This window comes from Mirounga leonina, unplaced genomic scaffold (genome assembly GCF_011800145.1).
Source record: "Mirounga leonina isolate KUSES-001 unplaced genomic scaffold, KU_Mleo_1.0 Mir_128, whole genome shotgun sequence".
Classification (NCBI taxonomy): domain Eukaryota; kingdom Metazoa; phylum Chordata; class Mammalia; order Carnivora; family Phocidae; genus Mirounga; species Mirounga leonina.
Genome location: NW_023270320.1, coordinates 8,549,121 through 8,572,247, shown reverse-complemented (window position 1 = coordinate 8,572,247; position 23,127 = coordinate 8,549,121). Strand labels below are relative to the sequence as shown.

Below are 23,127 nucleotides of genomic sequence, written 5' to 3'. Positions count from 1 at the left end.
TTCACCTCCATTGTCTTGAGACATCCCTTCTTGAGCAAAGAGAGTGGAAGGTGAATGGTGATGAGACTTTTAAACAGAATGCCATAGTTCGAATTGAGCAGAGGTTTTAAAAGGATTTCCAGAGGGAACTGTAAAGTAATCAGCCAACTTTCTTCAACCGTGGACTCTTGTCACACGTACATACTTTTATAATCAGGCATTTTCTCCTTAAGTTAGACTTCAGTGTAACTCTAGGAAATCTTTTTGCTGCTTGGCTTCACATAAGCTAGGAGGGTCTTTTAAAAAGTGGCCAAAAATTAAGCTCCAGAAGGTGAGGGCTTGAGATAAAATAGCCATGAGACTCAGGGATGCAATTTTTCAGGTCTTGGTGGACGGGTCTGTTCCAAATTCTTTTCAGATGTGACATGGTTCTTCAGTCCCGCTTCTTGCCCAGGAAGACCATAAACAAGAACCAGGCTGAGACCTGTAGAATTCAGTGTAGTTCCATTAAAAAGCACAGCTCCTTGATTGTGTCATGCCTTAAGCATGAAAAAAATGCATCATCAAGGAGCCTTTAGATCTACAAAGCCATTTCATCTCATTTTGAACCTCCTCCTCTATGATTTTGGATTCTTAGAGCATCAGAACAAGAGGTGGCAAAAGTCAGGGTTATAGATTTCTTGCTGGCATTGCTACAAATTACGAGTTGGAAGAACTATGGAGGCTAATACAATATGGCCTAGAATTGCAACATTTTCAAAAATAGCATACTTTAAACATTTTGTCAGGCCCTAAAGGAAAACTGTTTAATATGGTTTGGGTTTCAATTTGAGGAGTCACATTGACGGACTGATACGGGTGGGAGGTTTGGGACTGAGGGTTATTTCGTTATTTACTAATAAATGAGATTACTTCATCACAAGAAAATAGCACGGCATTTCATTTTTAATATTTGGCCTAGAAAAAAATCGGTGAACCCCAACAGATGAAAGTCAAATTTCTCATGTTTTCGTAAAGATTTTTGTTTTCAGTTGTTTTGAGATGGAAAGGAAGCCATTCTAAGCTGCTCCCCACGTGGAATCGGGAGTCTCACTCTCCCCGTGTGGGGCCTCTTTTCCCTCTCAGAGTGACATATGCACTATTAGAGCAGACGGACTCCTCAGGCACAGGGTGGTCCATGGGCTCCCCGGCCCGTTTGCTCCGAGGACACAGGGTTTCCTCCCCCAGCTCTGGAAACTGCCCAGAATTCCACACGACATGCACTGGCATCAACACCACTCTAGTTATAAACAGCCCTACCTAGCTGTGTCACCTCTTACTATTTAAAATGAACAGATGTTATTTTTCCTCCAAACTGGATTGCAAAACATCTTTCTTCCTTTTTTTTTTTTTTCCTTTAAGCATCTCTTCACCAGTTAAAATGATCAAATAAACGTAATACCTGAGTTTGTTGCCTGACGGAGTGCCAGAAATACTTGTTTTGAAAAGATGGCATCCAAGGAGCTCTGGAACACGAGTGACTTGGGTTCAGCGGCACTCAGAGAATCTGCTGGAAAAGCCAGAGCTCCAGGTTCCAGGGCTCTGGCCACTCCTGACCAGCCTGTGAGAGCTGCCACAGATGCTCAGGGGTGGGCTTGAAGGGCAGCTGACAGGCACACGGGTGGTTCTACAGTTAGGAGAGGCAGAGGCAAGGGGGTAACTGATGCCTTTTCGTTTCTGAGTGACAGATCAATTTTCTTTGACCAGGTAACTCCCTGCTCCTGAATTCCTCCATGCAACCAGACCTCACGGTCAGCCGGACATACAGCGGGCCCATCTGCCTCCAGGACCCTCTGGACAAGGAACTCATGACAGAGTCCTCACTCTTTAACCCTTTGTCTGACATCAAAGTCAAAGTCCAGAGCTCATTCATGGTGTCCCTGGGCGTGTCTGAGAGACCCGAGTACCACGGCAAGAATCATTCCGGGACTTTTCCCCATGGAAACAACCGCAGTTTTAGTACAATGCACCCCAGAAATAAAACACCCTACATCCAGAATCTGTCATCACTCCCCACAAGGACAGAACTGAGGACCACTGGGGTCTTTGGCCACTTGGGAGGACGCTTAGTCATGCCAAATACAGGTGGGTGGTACGTGTGCATTTGTGTATTTCCAAGCGTTCTTTTAAATGATTTATATTGACAATTATGTCCCATAAGATTCATTTTTAAGATGTTTACCATCTTTGTGTCAGAGCTATAAACTGTGGTTCCATAAGCCTCGATTTACACAGCAAACCAGAATCGATGCTGAGATTAGATTTTGCAATCTTCACCTCAGCATGGATCAGCTGTTCCATTTGATGCCCTGTTCGAGTTGACAGTCATATTTGCTCAGAAGGTTTGGGTGGTCCCCAGGGTTTAAGCCCCCTTGAAATATATTTCCTAGAACATGAGCAGGAAGCACTGAAAATATTCCTTGACGGGAATGAGAAATACCATGTTTTATTGCCAAACATGGTTTATACACTAGTAGATAATTTAGCAAAAGGACATCGAAGTCGAACTTCCTCCATAACTGACCTAATAAACACTGTCAGTGTCCATAGACCTTGCTATAATGTTACTTTATGACAAGCAATGAAGAAGGTTCATCACGGAGTTGCTCTTTTGAATGCAAACTTCAGGTCCAGGGCTATATCGTGCGTACAATTAGTTCTCAAGAATTTTTTCCTCCTTTTGGTTAGAAGGGAGAGTTTCTTCATGTCTTGACAAGGATACTTAAGATGTACAGACCAAATCACTTTTAAAATGACATCCTATCTATGGATTAGTCTTCAGAGATGCCATCCAAGACCTAACTGAGTGGCCAAAGAGGGCATTCTCTCCTCTGATTTCTAAGCAACGAGAATTAGGTAGTGCTCTGAATCATCGCTGGTTGGCCGCTGAGAGGAAAGAGTACACTATCTCTGTATGTGTGACAAAACCACCAGATGGCATTGAATCGGGACCATTGGGGCCTCGGCTGCCTTCTATCTGAGGTACAGCTCTCTACCCTCTCCAAATCAATCATTTTATCCTCTAAAATGAAATCTGTGATAGGACTAGTCTGAAACTCCCATTCCAGCTAACTGACCCTACAGTAGCTTAGTGACCTGACACTGCACTTTGGTTCAAGTTGAGAAATGTTGTCTTGTTCTCCTACATCAGTTGCTTCCTTAAAAATCACCCTCAAATGCAGGCCTACTCATGATTTTGTTTTCTGAACTTTCAACTCTCAAAATCTTCCTTGGTCCATGTTTTAGAATGTGGTAAGAATCTTCATTTAAACATGCATGAATGTCAACATGTGACATAATCCTCCCTGGTCATAATTGGCAGTCAGGAGACTCTACGCAGAATGAGCCAGGCAGCCATGCTTACCAAGTACCCTTCTTGTAAGAATCTATAACCACCCAGTGATGGGTATTAAGGAAGGCACGTATTGAATAGAGCACTGGGTGTTACGTGCAAACAATGAATCACGGAACACTACATCAAAAACTAATGATGTAATGTATGGTGACTAACATAACATAATAAAATAAAATTTAAAAAAAAAAAAAGAATCTAGGGGCGCCTGGGTGGCTCAGTTGGTTAAGCGACTGCCTTCGGCTCAGGTCATGATCCTGGGGTCCCCGGATCGAGTCCCGCATCGGGCTCCCTGCTCAGCAGGGAGTCTGCTTCTCCCTCTCCTGCTCCCCCCCCCCTCTTGTGCTCTCTCTCTCTCACTCTCCCTCTCAAATAAATAAATAAAATCTTTTAAAAAAAAATAAAAAAATAAAAAAAAAGAATCTATAACCTGGAAGTGTGGGCTCTGGAAAAAGAAAATGCTGCAAACCCCTCCTAAGAACAGGGTAGATTCATCAGGATCCTGGAAGGTTGCATTTTGTCTTCCCTTTCCTTCCTGATCCAATGTGTGGCACTTCAGAGGCTCCCTGTAGTTCTTGGTTGAATAAATTGGCCCACACGCCTCCTCTCTCTACCCATCTTTGTGTGTTTACATACAGGTGGCAGGCATGCCAAGATCAACCCATTCATTGGCTCTGTTTGTTTAAGGTTCATCAAAGAAAGTGAGATGGAATCATGAAACAGATTTTTCTTTTTCCTCCATTCTGACTCGAGAAGCACTTGTGTTGAAAACGCAAAGTTCTGATGGCATCTGATTCCCAAACACTTCCTCTGTGAAAGGGCATTTTTAAAGCTTCTAATAAGAAGCCCTGGACAAGATTGAAGCTGTTCACTGGGAATGAGTTTGAGGAAAAATAAGTGTGGGGAATTGAAACATATGCTGTGTTATTTGCAGAACATAAATGCAAAATATGCCCTAGGGGGCTAGAGTGTAAAGAAGCAAGGCACAGCAATTAAATTGTTCTAGTGCCATCCATCCCGAATTATTGTATGGTGCCTGGCCATGATTTTTCAAAAAGGATGGGATGGTCCCCACGCTATATGCAAAATACGAAGCAAGAAACTCAGACAGGTGGTTCTGTTGTCATATAAAATAAAAGGCTGTCAGGGTAGCAGGTGTAGTTTGGGGGAGAGTATGTTTCTTTAATTAGAGATAACTGGTGAGTGACAGATTGAAAACAGACACTTCTTTAGGGGACCACAGGCATAAAGATTCCCCACTATGCCTTTCCTTCTTCTTAAGCGATAACTTGTCACCCACACTACCACCTACCACAATCCTGCCTCTGTGTTTGTGTCCCATCTCTGTTGACAATCTGCGTGTTTAAGTGGGAGGAGGGAAGTATGTTTGAAAGAGAAAAAACTTCTGATCGAAGGAAAGATGAAATCATTTAAAGCTCTAATGATCCTGTGGATTCAGGTCGTATTTAGGAGTATTATGAAATAATGTTTCAATCTGAACACAGGGAATTAAGCTGACTTGAAAGGAATGAGATATGATCCGTTCTACAAACAGCCCTATCTCAAAAGTCCACACACATATTTATTCTGATTCGATCTGGGAGTTGACCGTCAGGCACTGATGGTCTAGAGAAGAGACCACGTCTCAGAGTCTGCCTTTAAAAAAAAAAAAAAAAAAAACAATTTTGAATACTATTCCTTCATCTATTCAGGATTTGGTTTTTGTTTTTGAGTCCCTACTGTGTGCCAGGCATTGTGCAACATATTATTGATGTAATAAGCCATCCTTACTTTTTTTATTTTAAACACACTGTAGGATTTATTTGCAAGTTTACAAAAGGCACACTAATCAACATGTCAGAAAGTAAAACATGATCATCTGGATTGGCAATCGAAGAACTGACTATAAAGGGCACCAGGCAACTCTGTGGTGATGGCAATGTTCTGTGTCTTGACTACAGTGGTGATTACATGAGAGTATACATGAGAAACTCATCAATTTATACTCTTAAAATGGGTACAATTTATTGCCTGTGAATTGTACCTTCAAAAAGGAAAAATATAGGAAAAGAAAAATGGGAGCACGATCAAGTTATTCTTTCAGGTTAATTGCCTAAGATGGCATCATTGCTTCATGATGCTTCTATACCTAAAGAATAAGGACTGAAGATCTCTGTTGTCATAAGGGCCTAGAGAGTCTAAAAGAGAGGCAACAGAGAAAAAGCACTGTGTCAAGCAGAGAGAATACCGCATGTCTAGGGTGTGTATTCAGCTTGACATCCACACACACACTGAATATCCTGTGTATCCCAACTTCTGCTCAACAGTACTGGAGTCCACGTCATTTGGCAACTACGTTTAAAAAAGAACAGGAAATGAAAGGAGGAGCCTGATCAGAGGCCCCTAAGTATGGCAATTACAGTTCCATTGACATTAAAGTCCAGAATATAAATGGATACTCCTGCTGAAAAGCTGTAAGCAAGATTTAAATGTGCCTCATTCTTAGTGCTGGCGAAAGATACTGATGATAACTAGCATGTTACTGAATAATGCTCAAAATGTGCATCACAGATAACTTGTTTTGCAATGAGTCTTACATTCCTTGATTCCATAGCAGCCAACAGGCACATAGAAGGGTATCAGGAAAGCCTGCCATCTCTAGATGTAAATTACCATTGGCAATCTGAAAAGCTTTCTGTGCAATTACATTAGCTCTATGAAAGGGGGAAAGGTGGAAACCGCATTATTCAAAGAATAGGAGGATGCCCTGAGATTTTATTTTGCAAAGGTCTTACTGTGTCTCTATTTCATCTCTTTTTTTATAAACAAGAAGCTACATTAAAGAGAATCTCTGCCCTCTCTAGATTCCTCTCTCTTGGCCAAAGTGAAATATTTACTTTGCAGCAGATAAGAAAAGAGAGAGGATGTTGCAAACACAGTGTGATGTGGTTTCCTGGGCCTTCCCTCCCCTGCGTTATAGGATTTTGCTAAAGTTAGCCTACTGATTTTTCTCTGATTTGACACCAACATGCATATGGTTACACCACCTTTAACTTTCATCGTTTTTAGCTTCGGTTTGCAAATATTGGACAAATACCAGCTATACAACAACCTACAATGTCCCTAAATTTATCCATGCCTTTTTTTTTCCCCTTCAGTTTTCTTGACAAAATACAGTACTCTGTTATCACCTCTTTAAACTTACTTTGAGATGCATAATTTATAAGACAATTTCATACAAGGCCTGAGCAAAGCATTAGAGGGCTCGCCCACCACCTCAGATGCCTTTTCAGGGAATGACTGGAGAGAGATGAGCTACAGCGATACATTTTGAAATTTTGCAGCAGATTAACCAATACACTGATAAACTCGTATATTCAGACGTGTTTGATAGTGCCTGGTCTCAGGACACCCACTCTTTTAAGAGAATTAAAAAATGCTGGGAAGACTCTAAATAAAAAGCGAATTTGAGTCCACAGTCGAATAACATGCTCCTCTTTATGTCACTGTTGGGAAACAATGTTTTCTCCATTAGTATCCTGAACTTTATAAACTTTGCAAAGATCAGGATTTCATAAATTGCTGTGAGGTGTGTGTGTGTGTGAGAGAGAGAAAGAGAGAGTGAAGGGGCATCTGTAAGGTGCTCAGCTGTGGGCCTTCAAGATCATTGGAAAATCGACGAATAACCTCTTGGCTTTTTCTGTTTTAGGGGTGAGTTTACTCATACCACATGGGGCCATCCCAGAAGAGAATTCTTGGGAGATCTATATGTCCATCAACCAAGGTGAACCCAGGTGAGAGAGAAGGGTGGCATATTGATGACATTTTAAATATGGAAATGGAGCTACTGCAGAAAATCTGAGGTTTTTAAGATAATTTGGCATGGAAGTGTACAGCTAAGATCTGTGAGTTATTTGACTATATAGAGGAAAAAACCAGTTGCAAAACTATTGGATGAAATGAAAACACACAGAGCTAGCTCCACCATTTTGGTGACTAATCTAGGTCACTGACCTCTTGCCTGCAGACACCAAATATAAAACTGTGAATCGGTAGGCAAGTCATTAGCAGGGCCCCTCCGTCAATATTGACTACCTCACATAGACTTCCTCTCAAAAGAAAAAAAAAATCATCCCAGGAGGTGCTCTGTGGTGCTAGGCATTATGCAAATGCTGAGAATGACCAACCTGTGACCTTTTCAGGTCAGCACAAGACCTGCTCTTGGCTGAGAGAAGATTTCTCAGGTAATCTTCCCTCCATGTTAAAATACCGTCTAAGCTTTCAGGTCTGACACATTTCAGTAGCATTAAATTCAAGTACATGAACAAATACAAATCTTGTCACAGAGTCTTTAATGAAAGTAGCTGGTTATTTTCTTAGCGCAAGTATAATATTTGCGGAAATGTTGCTTTCCTCCACACAAGATAAACCTAGCTCCGCTTTAGAAAGCAATTTCTCTCATAAACTGGATTTATCCCTCCGGCATTTTCAGTCTTAACATCTTGGTTATTTTAGGCTAGATTTTTTGTTGTGAGCAGAGAACACATGAAAGAAAAACACTGGAAGGAAAAAAAAAAAAGCCAGAGAAAACAGATGGTTTGAACAGATTCTGATAACTATCTCCATGAAAGGATTTGTTGGTGCCCAGTGGTTTTAACTTTCTGCTCGAGAGAGCTTAGAAGGAATGGAAAAGGCTCTGCTAGCTGGCTGTTGGCGAGGCTCTCAGAGGGCTTGCGAGTAGGCCGTGCTGTGGTCTGTTCTCATGCTGTCTCCCTCAGTCCTGGAGAACCAGCTCGCTCACCTACACACCTGAAGGCACTCTAGTGTCTGAACACCTCCACGTGCAAACAGAGGCAACCACGGCGCAGAGGGACTTGGAGAGTTTATTCAGAATTTCAGTTAAGCAGACCCAAAGATGGAGTTTCCTGGATTAGAGTCGCCTTTTTTTTTATCCCTTTGGGTGACTGATACGAGAAACCATACCTCTTTAAAATTTAGGTCAGGGTGCATTCCACACATGCTGCTGAACACATCGTCCTGCAGAGATCGAGTACAAGGCAGAATCCAGTCAGCCTGCCTGAATCACAGCTTCCTGCCAACCTTCACCCCTGCATCCTGCTTCCTTCCTTATAATCCATCCACTGAGCCTACATTCAGCTCTTTCCTCTCAAAACCCAGTGTCTTCCACCTCATTATGTGAGAACCAACCTAGGGCTAGTTCATATTTTCAAAGGCACCCAATTTACAATTCACCTCAATCCCCATCTCTTACTAGAAGCTGCATCTGAGGAGGTCAGAGCTAGAGTGTGCCAGAAGGCATTAAACATACAGGACTTATGTGGGAAATATCACTCGAGATGTCCTGCAATTATAAAATAAGGAGGAGAAATATATTAAAAACATGCCAGGGCCCACAGACCTTGAAAGACAGGTTTGGCCTGATGCGGTCACCTCCTGGACCACCACTAGCTTTGTAAGTTCTGTGTTAACCGGTTTGGTTTATCCATCTGTATCTAAGATGTGAGTTTATTACTGCTGTCCAGGAGGGTGGAATGGACAGCAACAGGAACAGTTCCTCCAAGACTTCAGATCTGTGAGGTATGCATTTTCCTGTCTATTAAATGGAGGGTAAAGTACAATTGTAGGAGGCACACATTCCTTTTCATGTTGTTCAAACCTTCCCAGATGTTCCTAGCTCTTAAGAAATGACCAGTCCCCAGGCTACTGCTCATTTAGCTTCCTTGGCAATCTTCATTCCCTTTCAAGAAGCTCCAAACTACTTACCAAAACACTAAAAATAGCACATGCCTTTCTGCTGCTACTTTTCTTAAGCTTGATGATTTTTTTTCCACCCCTAACAGGAGGCTGCTCAGAGCTAAGTTCTGCAGCTTTTAATCCTGTGGTTAATCGGAAGGCCATTAATGAAGCGCTATTTAGTGTCACCTTGCCTTTGTGATGTCACTTAAAAACCCATTTTCATCTTATGCGGTCCTTCTGTCCTGCTGAACTTGTGCTCAGAATAAGGCCTATTTTTCTCACCATCCATAGACCTGGAACAGCACGGCTCTGTCTCTTTAACCTCTGACTCTCCGTCGCTTCCACACCCAGAATTATAGTCAGATCTTCCAAACAGCCTCTTTATGCTATATTTAAAGTCCGTTCCGTTTTCCTATTGATGGTACCTTTCTGTTGCCTTTTTCTGAGTGACATCTCTGGGACAGGTGGGTGATGATTTAGTGGAATTGTCACTGAAATCATTGATCCAAATTCAGTACCAGATTCCCAGAGATAGGGCTGTGTGGAATGAATCACAGACTTAAAATAACCCCCTGTATTCAAATAAGCTCCTATGGCTGTATTTTGAAATTCTGGTAGGTTTTAAGTGAGGGGGTTCATTGTATGAATTTATGCACCCTGGCCCTCTCCAGAGGTCCTACTTCTATTGCTGGGAAGCCTCCCTCTCAAGGATGCTCTGTATTTTCCATTAAATGGAATGATGTCACTCTCCCTCAGTGTCCCTGCTCTGTCTACACTTTCAGGCTTGAATTATCATTTTAATGAATCTCTTCCAACCTCGTGCAGCAGTCTGGACCTCTGGTTGCTCATAATGCTTAGGAAATGATCTCTGTTGGCTTTTTGTACAGACATGCGTATTAAATGGTTTGCTGGACGAGGACTTTGCATTCTTGAAAAGGTAATAATTACCTCTGCTTCCGTGTAACTTGCAAAGTGCTCTCACATGCATTTGACTCATTTAGTCTTCCGTCACGTCAAAAGAAGAGGATTTTGTAGCAAATTTAGAGAGGAGAAAAAAAAGTCTAAAAACATGAAGATTCCAAGAAGCAAAGGTGCTTCAAAGGGCATGTTACTCTCCTGGCAGAGCTGGGATTTGACTTCAGGCTATCTGACCCCAACTGCAGTGCTCACACACTAAATGATGCCATCTCTCCCTGATGTCAGAGCCTTTACAGAAACAGCTTTCTTTTTCTTTTTTTTTTTTTAAGATTTTATGTATTTATTTGACAGAGAGAGAGACAGCGAGAGAGGGAACACAAGCAGGGGCAGAGGGAGAGGGAGAAGCAGGCTTCCTACTGAGCGGGGAGCCCGATGTGGGGCTCGATCCCAGGACCTGGGACCATGACCTGAACCAAAGGCAGACACTTAATGACTGAGCCATCCAGGTGCCCCCAGAAACAGCTTTCTGACTTTGGCGTTCCAACTCTTGGCCCCTAGAATGGGGCATCTCTGGAATCGCTCTGTATGAGCACTGAGAATTAAGCAAGGCAGAAAGGCAGGATCAAGTTGAACTTTTCTTAGAAATACATCAGGTAAATTGCTGTTGTTACATCATAGAACTGAGAGCACAGAGGCTGGAAACAAGTCCCACTAAATTGCTGAGTCTCAGCGGACGCAATGTTAGGAAACATCTGAACTCAGTGGCTAGGAGTGTGAGCCCAGGCATCAGAGGCCCTGGGTTCAGATCTAAGCTCCACTGCTATCATCCATGTGACCTTAGGGAAGTTCCTAAAGCTCTTTGCAACCCAGATGTGTCCTCCTCTGAAAAACAGTAGGTATCTATCTTATAGGGATATCGTGGGATTGCATGGTAGACAGTGATACAAAAATCTAAAAGATGATAAAATAGGTGTTCTTTTCCTCATTGCTACACTTATATTTGACAAAGCATTCTACCTACAGTATATCCTTTCATCTTCACATGGAGCCTATATGGTAAACAATATGATTATCCTGATTTTTATAAATTTGAAAATTAACACCAAGAAAAGTTAGTAAGCTCAATTTAGGTTGTAGCAAGACAAGGCACCAAAGCAAGGTAATCTGACTTATAATGTATTTCAATGCTGTATCACAATCCCTACCATAAGGCGCAGTTAAGTATGTTATCCATGAGTCCAGTAAAGCACACTTGGGGTGTGACAAGGCTTATGCCTAATAATGGAAATACATCATGAAACAGATGGGGAGGGGCCCAGATTTGGGAACGTCATTATTACTTTGCAACTCAACGTGGAACCACACTGCAATAGGGGATCTCATGGAAAACCATGGAAAAATACAAAATGGCCCTTAATCTATTCTAAGCATAGACCCACAGACAGGGTGTGGAGAGAGTACCTTTCAGAAGTTGTCACTTGACCTGAGTCTAAAACATCAGTGGAAATTAGCCAGGCAAAGAAAGGTATAAGGGCAGTAAGTATCTCGATGTCCAGCTCCAGGATACGTTTTCCATTATCTACATAGCATAAGAGGGGCAGGGGGAGAAGTCTGTAAGAGCGGCTAAATCCAGATACCTTTTCCTGCTTTTAAGTCATTATCTTAAGCAGCTTCCTTCCAGCTGTAGCCCAGGCCAGGGCACAGGTAGGACAAAGAGTTAGGTTTCACGTGCTGCCCTCTTCACAAATTAGAGAACGCTTAGTGACATCACAGGAATGGGAACTTGAGCAGCCTCACAGAAAGGCAAGGGCATGAAATTGGGGCTGCCAGAAGTATTTGCTGGGGAAACCCTTGGGCTCTTCCTGGATCGGGGGCATTTAAGCAGCTAGCTCAATGCTAGACGTGGCCTCCTTTCCTATTGGCCCCCTTTGGAGGGCAGGAAACCAGCACTGATCATTCTCAGAAAGAACCCTCTCTTTTCCCAAACTTCAATTTGAAAGAATCTGGGGTGGTTGTTAACATTTCTACAGGAGCTTTTGGGGGGAAATTTTTCTCATCCTCTCCGACTGGGTTTTGATCATTTTTTATAAAATGTAGGTGTCTCTTTAAGGGAATTAAAGTCTTATTTCAGAGACTCCCCCCACGTGGATTACAATAAGAAAATGATGTGGATGCAGCACAGCCTTCCCTCTGCCCCTCACCCGGCTCCTGCACCCCTCCCCACCCCATAGTCGGAGAGTAGAGAACTGGACCAGAAAATTATTATATGGAGCTTTCTTCCAAGAAGCAATAAAACGAAACCAAAGGCAAACACTCATTTCTTTTTCCAATTACACTGTCATGTGGATATCCCTGACCAAATGCTTAAACTGGAATTGGAAATATAAGTGATCTTATTGAAGAATTTACGAAAGGACACGTATTTTGGAATTTGGGCGCAGCCCAGATAGCATATTTCAACCACTTTTTCTCTTCTGTTTTTGTTTGTTTTGCTATCGAATGGTCTGACTCAGTGGGTGCTTCTTGGGGTGAAGACCAGGAAAATAGACACGGTGGTGTTAGGAAGCATTAGCTGTTTTCAGGGTACCTTGATGGAGCTACGGTTTTAATAGCAAAGCATGAGGTAAGACCAAATACGAGACTAGGAAGACACCAAAAGTCACCCTGGGAAATGAAGAGAATTTCTTTCCCAGGAATGGCTCACCATGAAACACTGCGGTGAAGGCCGCTCCTGCAGAATGGCTTCCTTGAGTTTTGCCTCCACAGTAGCGAGACCAGCCCATGCACGCGTGCACACACACACGCACACGCACGTTCTCATGTATCAAGCCTACCAGAAGATATAAACACTCAGAAACACCCTTAGACTGTTTGACCTCGTTTCTAGAAGAGTAAGAAGAAAACCTGGACATGTATGGCAGAACCTGTAAAAATGAAATGTTAATGAATGAATCTACCTACAGTCGACTAGTCTTTGTGGGAAAGCAGACATTTGAAACCATTCTAAAAGCCTCGTCTCAGTAAAATAGGAAACCGCATTCTCTATCCTGGCGCCTCCCAGAGCTCTGATTTCTCACGAGGTAAGGAACCCCAGCCACTGGGCTACTGCAGTTAGTGTGGAGATCCCCCAAACAAGAGCACCTGCTTCTGACGCCCCCCCTGACTGACACCAGGTGACTGGTCAGGACATTGCCACCGGGGAGAAAACCTGGCTAAAAGCTTCTGAGTTGATTTGTATCTCTGTTGGCCTTCTCCAGCTTGGGGGACCTCCCCGCTATGTTCCCGTCTCAAGGCATCCCCCACCTCAGGCAAAGAACACTGCCCCTTCTCACTGCAAAAATATTGTGGACTTCTGGAAAAGTTTTCACAATTAATATTAGAGCTCAGTGTAGTCCATGACTATTAAGCCCCAAATGTGTTTGGTACTACAGAACAGGATAAAATACAATCCCTTCTGTAAGGAGTTTATTTCTGGTGGAGGTGATGGTTGGAGGACAGAGGTTGTATATATGCAGCAGAATGATGTTTGGGGGGTACGGTGGCCTTTTCTGTATTCTGAAAAATGGACAAAGCTCAGAGCTCATTTATAAAAAGAGCAAGAGAGAGAAGTGCCCCCACATTCTAATTTCAGAGCATGCCAAAAGCTAATTTTCCCACCTCCCCACAGAACCTTCCAAGAAGCATCATTTCATCAGCATGGACACTATTGCTCCCCAACCCACTTACTCACCAGGTCCTCTCCTCCCTATTGATAGGAGAATGGGACGAGGAGAGAGAAAATAAGTCCTATTTTGGAGGAGTACAGGTATCAAAAATGGCCACCTCTGCTCTCTCCAAAGTCAAAGAGAATAGACTCAAGAGAATTACTCACAAAATTTGGGCCATTTGCAAGAGAATTGGACAGTGATACCTGATTTTCTTATTGTTTATAAGCTTGTTGACTTGTCCAGTGCTGCTAAAGCAAAGGAGAGAGGGGCAAAGAACACTTCTGTTATTCCCAGGTCCCCATCCTCCCAAGGGGTAGAGAAGATTGACCCGAGCCAGGGAGGGCAGGTGAGATCAAAAACAGGTTTGCCAGGGGCCAGTGCAATAGGCAAAAAAGTCAGAGAGCGGGGTCAAGATGCTGCCAGATGGGGGCCAGTTGGCAGAAGTAACTGAGACCCACAAGGAACTACAGAGGATTCACAGCAATGGTTTGCAATCCCCTCACCTGCACCCTCTGTCTGGGAGGGCTTTTGGCATCCCCACCTATCAGTACTGAATCCAGTAACGATTATCTTAAGACACTTAAGTCATCCAAGAAAATAATATCACCTTGTCACAGGTAGTTACATAAGGAGATGGTGTGTTTTCCTATCCTTGCCCTCTATCACAGTGCCATGGGGATAAGCTCACGGAAGAGGGAATAGAGGAGGGAGCAGATAGCCTGCTCCCTGCTCTGATAACCCCAGACCAAGCATCTAGAGCTCCGTATATGTGCGTGTACATGCGTGTGTGGCCATGTGTGTCTGTGTGCACGGGTACTGGGGGGTGAGGGTGGAATTTTGAATCAGATGGAAGATTAAATTTTTAAACTAGTTTTTAGGTCTCCTCTGTTTAATAAATTAAACTATTTTAATAGTTATAGAATCAAAAGGAGAAGTCTTCAAGGGACCCTGATACCGTGGGCAGTTCCAGTAAGCGCAAGTGTTAGAAATTATAGCCGACCCTTGAACAACACAGGTTCGAATGGTGCTCGTCCACCTATATTTTTTTCCAATAAATACAGTACAGCACTGTAAATGTATTTCCTCTTACGATTTCTTTAACATGTTTTCTCTAGCTTACTTTATCATAAGCATACAGTGTGTAATGCATGTAACATACAAAATATGTATCAATCAACTGTTCATGTTCTCAGTAAGGCCTCTCGTCAACAGTAGGCTGTGAAGTTTTGGGGGAGTCAAAAATCATATGCTCATTTTCAACTTGCACTAGGAAAACTAGAGCCACCTAACACCACCTAACTAGACCAATAGGTGAAGCTCCCAAAGCAAACCCAGTAACTCAAATCACTGATGATATTGCAGCATTATATATGTGGTGACAGAGATACACAGATGCTAACCAGGATCAAAGGGATGGACCCTGTCTAAAGGCTCGGGGAAGGCTTCCGAGAGGAAGGGACAATTGACTTAAAAACTGAACGTGCGTAAAAGGCATTCCGGTCAACAGGAATGGAATGTGCAAAGGCACAGGGGCACAAATAGGATCATATATTTTGGAACTAAGCAAATCTGAACAAAATATAAAAGGAAGAGTGATAAGGACTAGACTGTGTAGAGGGTTATTTGCTGCCTAGGGGAAATTGACATTTACCTGCTAGATAGGGATGGAGGAAAGATCAGCTTCAGGAGACCCGGTCGTATTTACATTTTCGGTATCTTATCTTCTGCTTTATCTCCACGACCACTCCCCAGTTCACCTCTCCTTATACCAGCACCCTCCTTATGATCACAGTGAAAATATGCCTCATTTTTCCTAGCACGGTTATTAATAGTGTCCTTCGTCATCCTCGAAAGTATCTGAGTTTGGACAATAAATTATAGTCACTCTACTTTTGAGTGTCCTTGTCTTTGGTTGTGCACAAGAGATTGGGAGGGGGCGTGTTAATGTGAGCGATGAAGGAGTCGAAGATGATTCCCAGAATTCTACCTTGGGAACTGATGATTAACTAGTTGAGAGAGATTTGCCAGCTGAAGGTCACCTGAGAGTTTGTGGTAATAGTTGCTCCAGGAGCCACTCCGGCTTTCTTTCCAGGGAATAAACACAGCCCTTTGACTTACAGGAAAGGGGGTACAAAGGAAATTGATTAAAGAATAAATCAATACAACTCAAAAACAATATTTATAACCAAGGAAAAAAAAAGACAACTGCTGAATCAAAATCCCATGTCGAGCTTTTGGCCACAGTGTGTGGCAACAAATACACTTAGAGCAGGAAATCACGATACCGGGCACAAACCCTGCCTGTCTGCTGTGTGCAGGGCACAGTCTTCTGCCCACCTTTGTTTTCTTTGCCTCCCTAGCTGGGTAAGAATCTGCCAGTCCTGGAGTTCACTGAAGTGAACTGATAACATATATAACTTGTCAGGAGAGTAGTGTAGACCCAGTCATTGGCATCCCCTGAGAGGTAGAGAAGGATCAGAAAGGAGATGATGGGGGACAGTGAGAACACAGGGATTCTGAAGCCTCAAGTTCCAACTCCCCCGGGACACCTCCCGTCTGAATGGCTGCGAGCAAGTAATTTTCTTTCTCTGGGCCTCAAGTGTACCATCTAGAAATCTTGTATATTATTAGCTGCATTCCAGGATTTTGGTGAGGACAATAAAGTGACATCATATATGACATCTTACATATCATATATAAAGTCTCGTGCAAAGTATAAAGTACCATACAAATGCCACCTTTCGATATTATTGTCCTTCATCTGGCCTTATTTTTTCATTGCATAAATAACAAGTTGTTTAGAGTCCCTGGAATTTGCTTTAGCTCTGTCCCGATGATGCTGGGTTCCTTTTTGACTGCTACCACATTCCTAGACTCGGAGGAAAGATCAATGCAGTGATAGCAAACGCATTAACCGTCCACTCTAAAATCAGAGCCTTGTGAAGATACGAAGGACTCTCTGCATCAATTCCTTTGAGTCTACTTCGATCTCTCCTTACATTGGGGCCTATGATTTATACTCTAAAGGCATATTTTATGGAGTCCAAACAGTGGACTTGCATTCATAGTAGGAGATCAGTGACCAGTCAAGCTGGGCTGGCAGCTTAGGCCACCTTGAACAGGCTCTGTCAGGCTTCCCTTGCTTGATAGTGATGGATAGAAGTGAACAGGTGGTTTCTGTCACTAGTTCCGTTCAATGCTCAGTCATACATTGGCATCCTGCTTGTTGCTTTAAGTGAGTTTTAGAGATTTTTATTGGAAGAATCGGAATGGCGAACATCTATCCCTTGGAGGGGATCTGGCATTAATGAGCTCTGTATCAGGCAGAGGCAACTGCTGAGGAGGGAAGGTGCTTTCTAAGGAACAAAGGGGCTCTTTCTGCTAGTGCAAGGGGAGCAAATTGCTGCCATTTGGGAAACACATTAATTTGTTCACACTACCAGTGCCATGCAGTGTGATAAAAGGGGCAATTAATCAAATGATAGCTTAATGGCTTAGAAGGGTTAATGCACCTTTAGCTGAAGACCGTGCTCTTTACTGCAGTGAAATCACAGAGGCTCCTTCACAAAGTCATTTCAGTTAGACTAGAATGCCATTACCCCCAAAATGAGAGCAGGGGAAGAGAGAAAGAAGGAAGGAAGGAAAAGAGAAAGGAGTGGGGAGAACTCTCACACTGCCGTTTTATGATCTGTTTTTGGAAAGAATTTCCCCGCACCACGCTCCTCACCGTTCCTTCCACCCCATGCCCCCTTGGTCCACAAACAAATATGCATAAATAAAAATTGCCATCATTTTCATCAGAGTACGTTAGAAGCCCTGTGAGCTCACAACGTGAAGTGATTAGAATGGTCCAGAGGAGTCTTTAATTAAAGATGCCATTGACAAGATAACAATGGTTTGTGAATGTTGTTAATAGATCTGAATGGAAGGTGCACCTTAATTCAATAAGAGGAAAGTCATCGGTTCATGAGTTTGATTGTGCATTGTAAAGGAACACCACATACTGTAATTATTTTTATTTGTATGTGCCATCTCTTTTATTGCCCACGCTGGAAGTAGAAATAACCTGTCCTATTAAGATATTTAATATATATCATCCTTCCCACTTCACTTAGTTATAGCCTAATAAAAATGCCGGGAGAACACACCAGCCCACACTAAGGCTGGCCTCCATGCTTTCTAAAACAATCCACACTGCCCTTGAAAAAACCTAGATGACCAACTTCCTAACTCCTTTGGTTATCATCTTTAAGACAAAGGAATAGTAACTTCCCAGGACTCCGTAAAGTGTACGAGATGAGGAGCTTCACTCTGGAAATGAGGATGGGCATGCCCAAAGGTCAACTGATACCTTGTTCCAGTTGTGTAGTGTCTTGGAGACAACAGGGTTTCAGGAAGCAGAAGCAGGGGGATCTCTAGGTTCCACCTTCAAAGTGAACAAGCCATGAAAAGCCAGGTAGCAGACAGAAGAATGCCCCCCCCCCACCCAAAAATGTCCACATTCTAATCCCTTGAACCTGTGAATGTTATGCTACATGGCAAAGGGGGCTTTACAGGTGTGATTAAGGTTAAGGACCTTGAGAGGGAGAAATTACCCTGGGTTATGCAGGTGGGCTCATGGAAGGGTCGCTGTAAGAGGAAGGTGAGAGTATCAGCGTCAGATACAGAGTTGTAAGGATGCTCTGCTAGTGGCAGATGGAAGAGGCAAGGAAATGAGTCGTCTCTAGCACCTCAAGAAGGCATGCGGCCCCACTGGCACCTTGATTTTAGCTCAGTAAGACGTCTGACTACAGAACTGCGTGAATAGTGAGTCTGGGTCATCTCAAGCCACTAAGTCTGTAGCACGGTTATAATGGGAAACTACCACCAAACTTCTGTTGCAATCACTGTACCTCGGTGCCCCGCCATCATACTAAGACTCAGTCCCTACGAATACACCCTTATAACTCTCATGCTAGTGTTTTACCTTAGAAATGCCAGGTTTGGGGGATGCGGCCCAGGGAATATCGGTTCCTTTCCCTGCCTGCCCCCACACATACCCCTCAACCACCACCACTAACAGGACAGAAGAGTCTAGTCCCCACTTTGTCACGGGCGAGGTCTAACTTTGGCCATATCATTCCACCCCACGCCATGCCTTGTGTTTTGTCATCTGAATAATAATAGTATCGGGGCTGATAACTCCTGGGTCCTTTCCCAGCCTAAAAGAAAATGATCCTAGAAATGGGACTCAGGTTTACCCCAGAAGAGGCTGTTTTTCCCACTCAAGATGTGAGTGCATAGACAACTTGGTAGATAGAAAAACTGTCATAGCCATGTGCCGCATAGACCCACACACTCCTGTCCGGTCTTTCACCGTAAAGCATCTCAATGAGCCATCGTTCAGCTCCTCCTGGTAAACAAGCTGAACACAAGCCCGACACTGCATGAAAGATGAGGCTTAAATTGTGTCTAAGAACTGGTGGCTTACATATGATTTGTGATTCCTTTAGTATATTAATTGGTAAACACCTATCCATGTGTGTGTAGACTAAAGCCGTTTAATGTATGCAAACAGTTTAATCTCTCAGTGTGGTATTGCTCACATTTCAGCAAACTCAGATACGCACTCCAGTATGAACGTAATTCCCCTCCCGCCCCAGCCCCTCTCATGCCATCTCCCCTCCTGTGATCCTATTTCAGATAATACTGAGTGGGTGACCCAGATCTTTAAACCCTTTCATCGTAGAGCCATATGCTTCTATCCTCAGTGAATTGTGCTTGTTGCTTGTTGAAATCCACTGTTCTCACTGCTCCTTTCCCCACCCCAGCTAATGGAATATAATGGCTTGATGAGCTATAGCATTATTTCCAGTTACTGCTAATCAACCCCCCCCCCCAACCTGACATCCTTGCTTATTAATCCACACGCTGCTTAGAGAAAGGGGATGTAGGACAGTCCCTGTGTGGTTGTATTTTCCACCCCAGTAGCATCATCTGAGGCCTTAAGACTGAGCATTTAACCTTGACCAGCCTCCAACTTCCATTTCAGAAGCCTACCCTCTCTACATTGGACAGACCACCAAGCCCCTGTTTTCTCAAGAACTACACAATTTTTCTCAAATGTTAGTAGCAGGGCTACCTTGCATGTAAGGAACACAAATAAAAAGTGTATGTTCCTGGGCCCTGTCCCAGAAATATGGAATCAAATTTTTTTTTAAGATTTTATTTATTTATTTGTCAAAGAGAGAGAGAACACAAGCACTGGGAGCAGCAGACAGAGGGAGAAGCAGGCTCCCCACTGAGCAGGGAGCCGCATGCGGGACTCAATCCCAGGACCCGGGATCATGACCTGAGCTGAAGGCAGACGATTAACCGAGTGAGCCACCCAGCCATTCCCAGAATCAAAATCTTAACTGGCGGTGTCCACAAGTATCATTTTCAATAAGCTGCCCAAAGAATTCTGAACCACTCTATAGTTTCAAGACCACTTAAACACTGAAAGAGGAATCCACAGTGACAAAGAGAAGCTTTTGCTTAACTTCTCTCTTTGTCCTCTGTTTTGCTCCTAACCCCCCTATTCTCCCTTTCTAAAAGTCTTTTCTTAACTCACACATGGCAGTTATAGAATGAAAGTCCTCAGGAGACCTGCTAATGGTGTTGGGGTTGACTGATGAGCCACGCTGGCTTTCAGAGGCTCCTCTCCGCAGGAGGTTCTGTGATGTCATTTTCCTGGGGCTTGGCTGAACGATCTGGTCAGAGCTGGAGAATGCGACAGGTATCTGACTCCAATAAAACAACAGGTGTAAGAGAGAAGGAAGGAAGGAGGGAAAAGAGAGGAGGGGGGAGAACTCTCACACTGTCGTTTTATGATCTTGATTTTCATCCACAGCAATGTTAGCATTCAGGTCAATATAGGAGGTTTTTAATGAAAAGAGAAAAAGAGAATAATAAGAGTTAAAACTATGTACCTTCTTGGACAGGAAACTGTAGGACACTGGAGCTACCTTGTTTTCTGAGCTCCAATCTTAAGACTAAGTATAGCTTCCATCTCTCTGCCTTTTATGTCTATTCCATTAAAATATGATTTAATTATGTATCGACCCAGGTCTGGCATAGTAAAACTATCATTATTCTCCTGCCTGCATTCCTGAGTGATACTCTGGGTAAAGGTGATCAAACCTACATTAATCTATAATATAGACCATGAGGAGGAAAGGCGGGAGCAGTAATTACCGAGCGCAGCATGGCAGACAACAACAACAATGAAAATCTCATCTCGAAATATGGAGCTGGTTGATTTGCTTGAAGAGGGTGACACATTACCAGTCCAGACTCAGGTCAAGAAATACTGAGAGCAAAAGCAAAATGTGCACAGATCCACCTCCAGACCTGCAGTGGATCGCAGTTGCCTCCTGGCAGCGGACCTGTTGAGCGTGACCTTTTGTGGCCACTGGTGTGTGTCTGCATGCTGCATAGTGGCAGTTACCACGTGGCTGGTGTGGCCAAGCTTGGGCCACCAGCTGCAGCGCCTGTTACCCTCTAACACACATTTTATGCAGTAGTCAGTGACCCCGCTGATTTCATTATAAGAAGTCTGGAGGGCGCCTGGGTGGCTCAGTTGGTTAAGCGACTGCCTTCGGCTCAGGTCATGATCCTGGAGTCCCTGGATCGAGTCCCACATCGGGCTCCCTGCTCGGCAGGGAGTCTGCTTCTCCCTCTGACCCTCCCCCCTCTTGTGCTCTCTTTCTTTCATTCTCTCTCTCAAATAAATAAATAAAATCTTAAAAAAAAAAAAAAAAGAAGTCTGGAAAGTTTTCCCTGGGCCTCTATCTTCATTCATTCATTCATTCATTCAAAAAAATTATTTTTGACACATCTTCAAACTTAAGGATGGGGGCGCATGGGTGGCTCAGTGGGTTAAGTGTCTAACTCTTGGTTTCAGCTCAGGTCGGGAGATCGGGCCCTGCATTGGGCTCTGTGCTCAGCACAGAGTCTGCCTGAGATTCTCTCCCTCTCCCTCTGCACCTCCCCCCACTTGCACTCTCTCTCTCTCTCTCATAAAATCTAAAAAAAATAAGGAAAAGTTGCAAGAATATCATTTCCAGCCATCCCACAGCTGTATTCACCAGTGTTAACATTTTACTAATTTACCATATTCTGCTCTCTCTCCGTATGTGTACGTGTGTGCATATACACACAAAATACAGATCTACATACACACACATATATATTTCTGGAACCATTGTGAACAAGATGTCCTTTTGCCCCTAAATACTTCAGTGTGTAGATCCTAAAAAGGAATTCTCTTATATAACTGCAGCACAATTCTCAAAACCGGGAGATTAACAGTGATACACTTCTATTATCTACTCCACAAACTTTATTCATGTTTTGCCTGTTACCTGAATAACGTCCTTTGTAGCAAATGAAAATCCAAGTCCATTCATTACATTCTATTGCCATGTGTCTTTCGTCTCCTGTAATTTGAAACAGTTCCTACATCTGTCTCTATTTTATGACATTGACCCTTTATAAGAGTGTGGATCAGTTCTTTTGTACCATGTCCGTCAATTTAGGCTTGTCTGATAGTTTCCTGTGATTAGATTCAGGTTATATATTATTGGCAGGAATATTACAGACATATGCCAAGTTCTTCTCACTATGTCCTATCAGGAGGTGTGTTCTGTCCATCCATCCCGTGGATTAGTAAAATGTGAACACTGCCAGTGTTAACTTTGATAACTTGGTTAGGTGGTGTCTGCCAAGGTTCTCCACTGTAAAGTAGTATTTTACCCTTTGTAATTAGTAGGTATCTTGTGGGGAGATACTTTCGAACCCTATAAATAGTTCTTATTTCTAAACTTCCACCAAGTAGATTAGCATCTATTCATAATTCTTGACTGAATCAATGTTAGTGTGGTTGGTTGCCAAATGATTTTCTGCATTTATTAGTTGGCTTCCTGCTGCATAAGAGAGTTTTCCCTTCTCATTATTCATTCATATATATATCCATATATCTCATGAATTATGTTATTCAGTGGGTTATAATCCTATACTACCATTATTTACTTTGATACTCAAAATGTTCCAGTTTTTGACCAGTAGGAACTACTTCAAGCTGACTCCTCTGTCCTCCTCAACAACTACTTCTGAGTGCTTACACCTGACATCTAGTAGACATTGTGGATACAGTGACGAACTGGGAAAAAAAAAAAAAAATTCCCTGGCCTCATAGAGCTTACATTCTCTTTTGTGGGAGACAAAAGGAAACAAATGTGTAAATGCTATAGTATATTACCATATATAGTGTATTAACTACAGTTAAGTGTAGTAGAGAAAAGGAAAAGCAAAGGTCAGCTTTGGTGTCAGGAATGGTCAGGGAATGCGTCCCTA

The 23,127-nt window shown here is 43.1% G+C and overlaps 1 protein-coding gene across 1 annotated transcript in view; it reads left to right on the top strand.

Moving 5' to 3' along the window:
• The window catches only part of UNC5D (unc-5 netrin receptor D), a 559,949-nt gene that overhangs the window by 496,493 nt on the left and 40,329 nt on the right, over positions 1-23,127 (top strand). The window contains exons 10-11 of the mRNA XM_035004059.1: positions 1,726-2,103; positions 7,080-7,164. Coding sequence (XP_034859950.1) covers positions 1,726-2,103; positions 7,080-7,164 — 463 coding nt within the window. The remainder of the gene's footprint in view (positions 1-1,725; positions 2,104-7,079; positions 7,165-23,127) is intronic.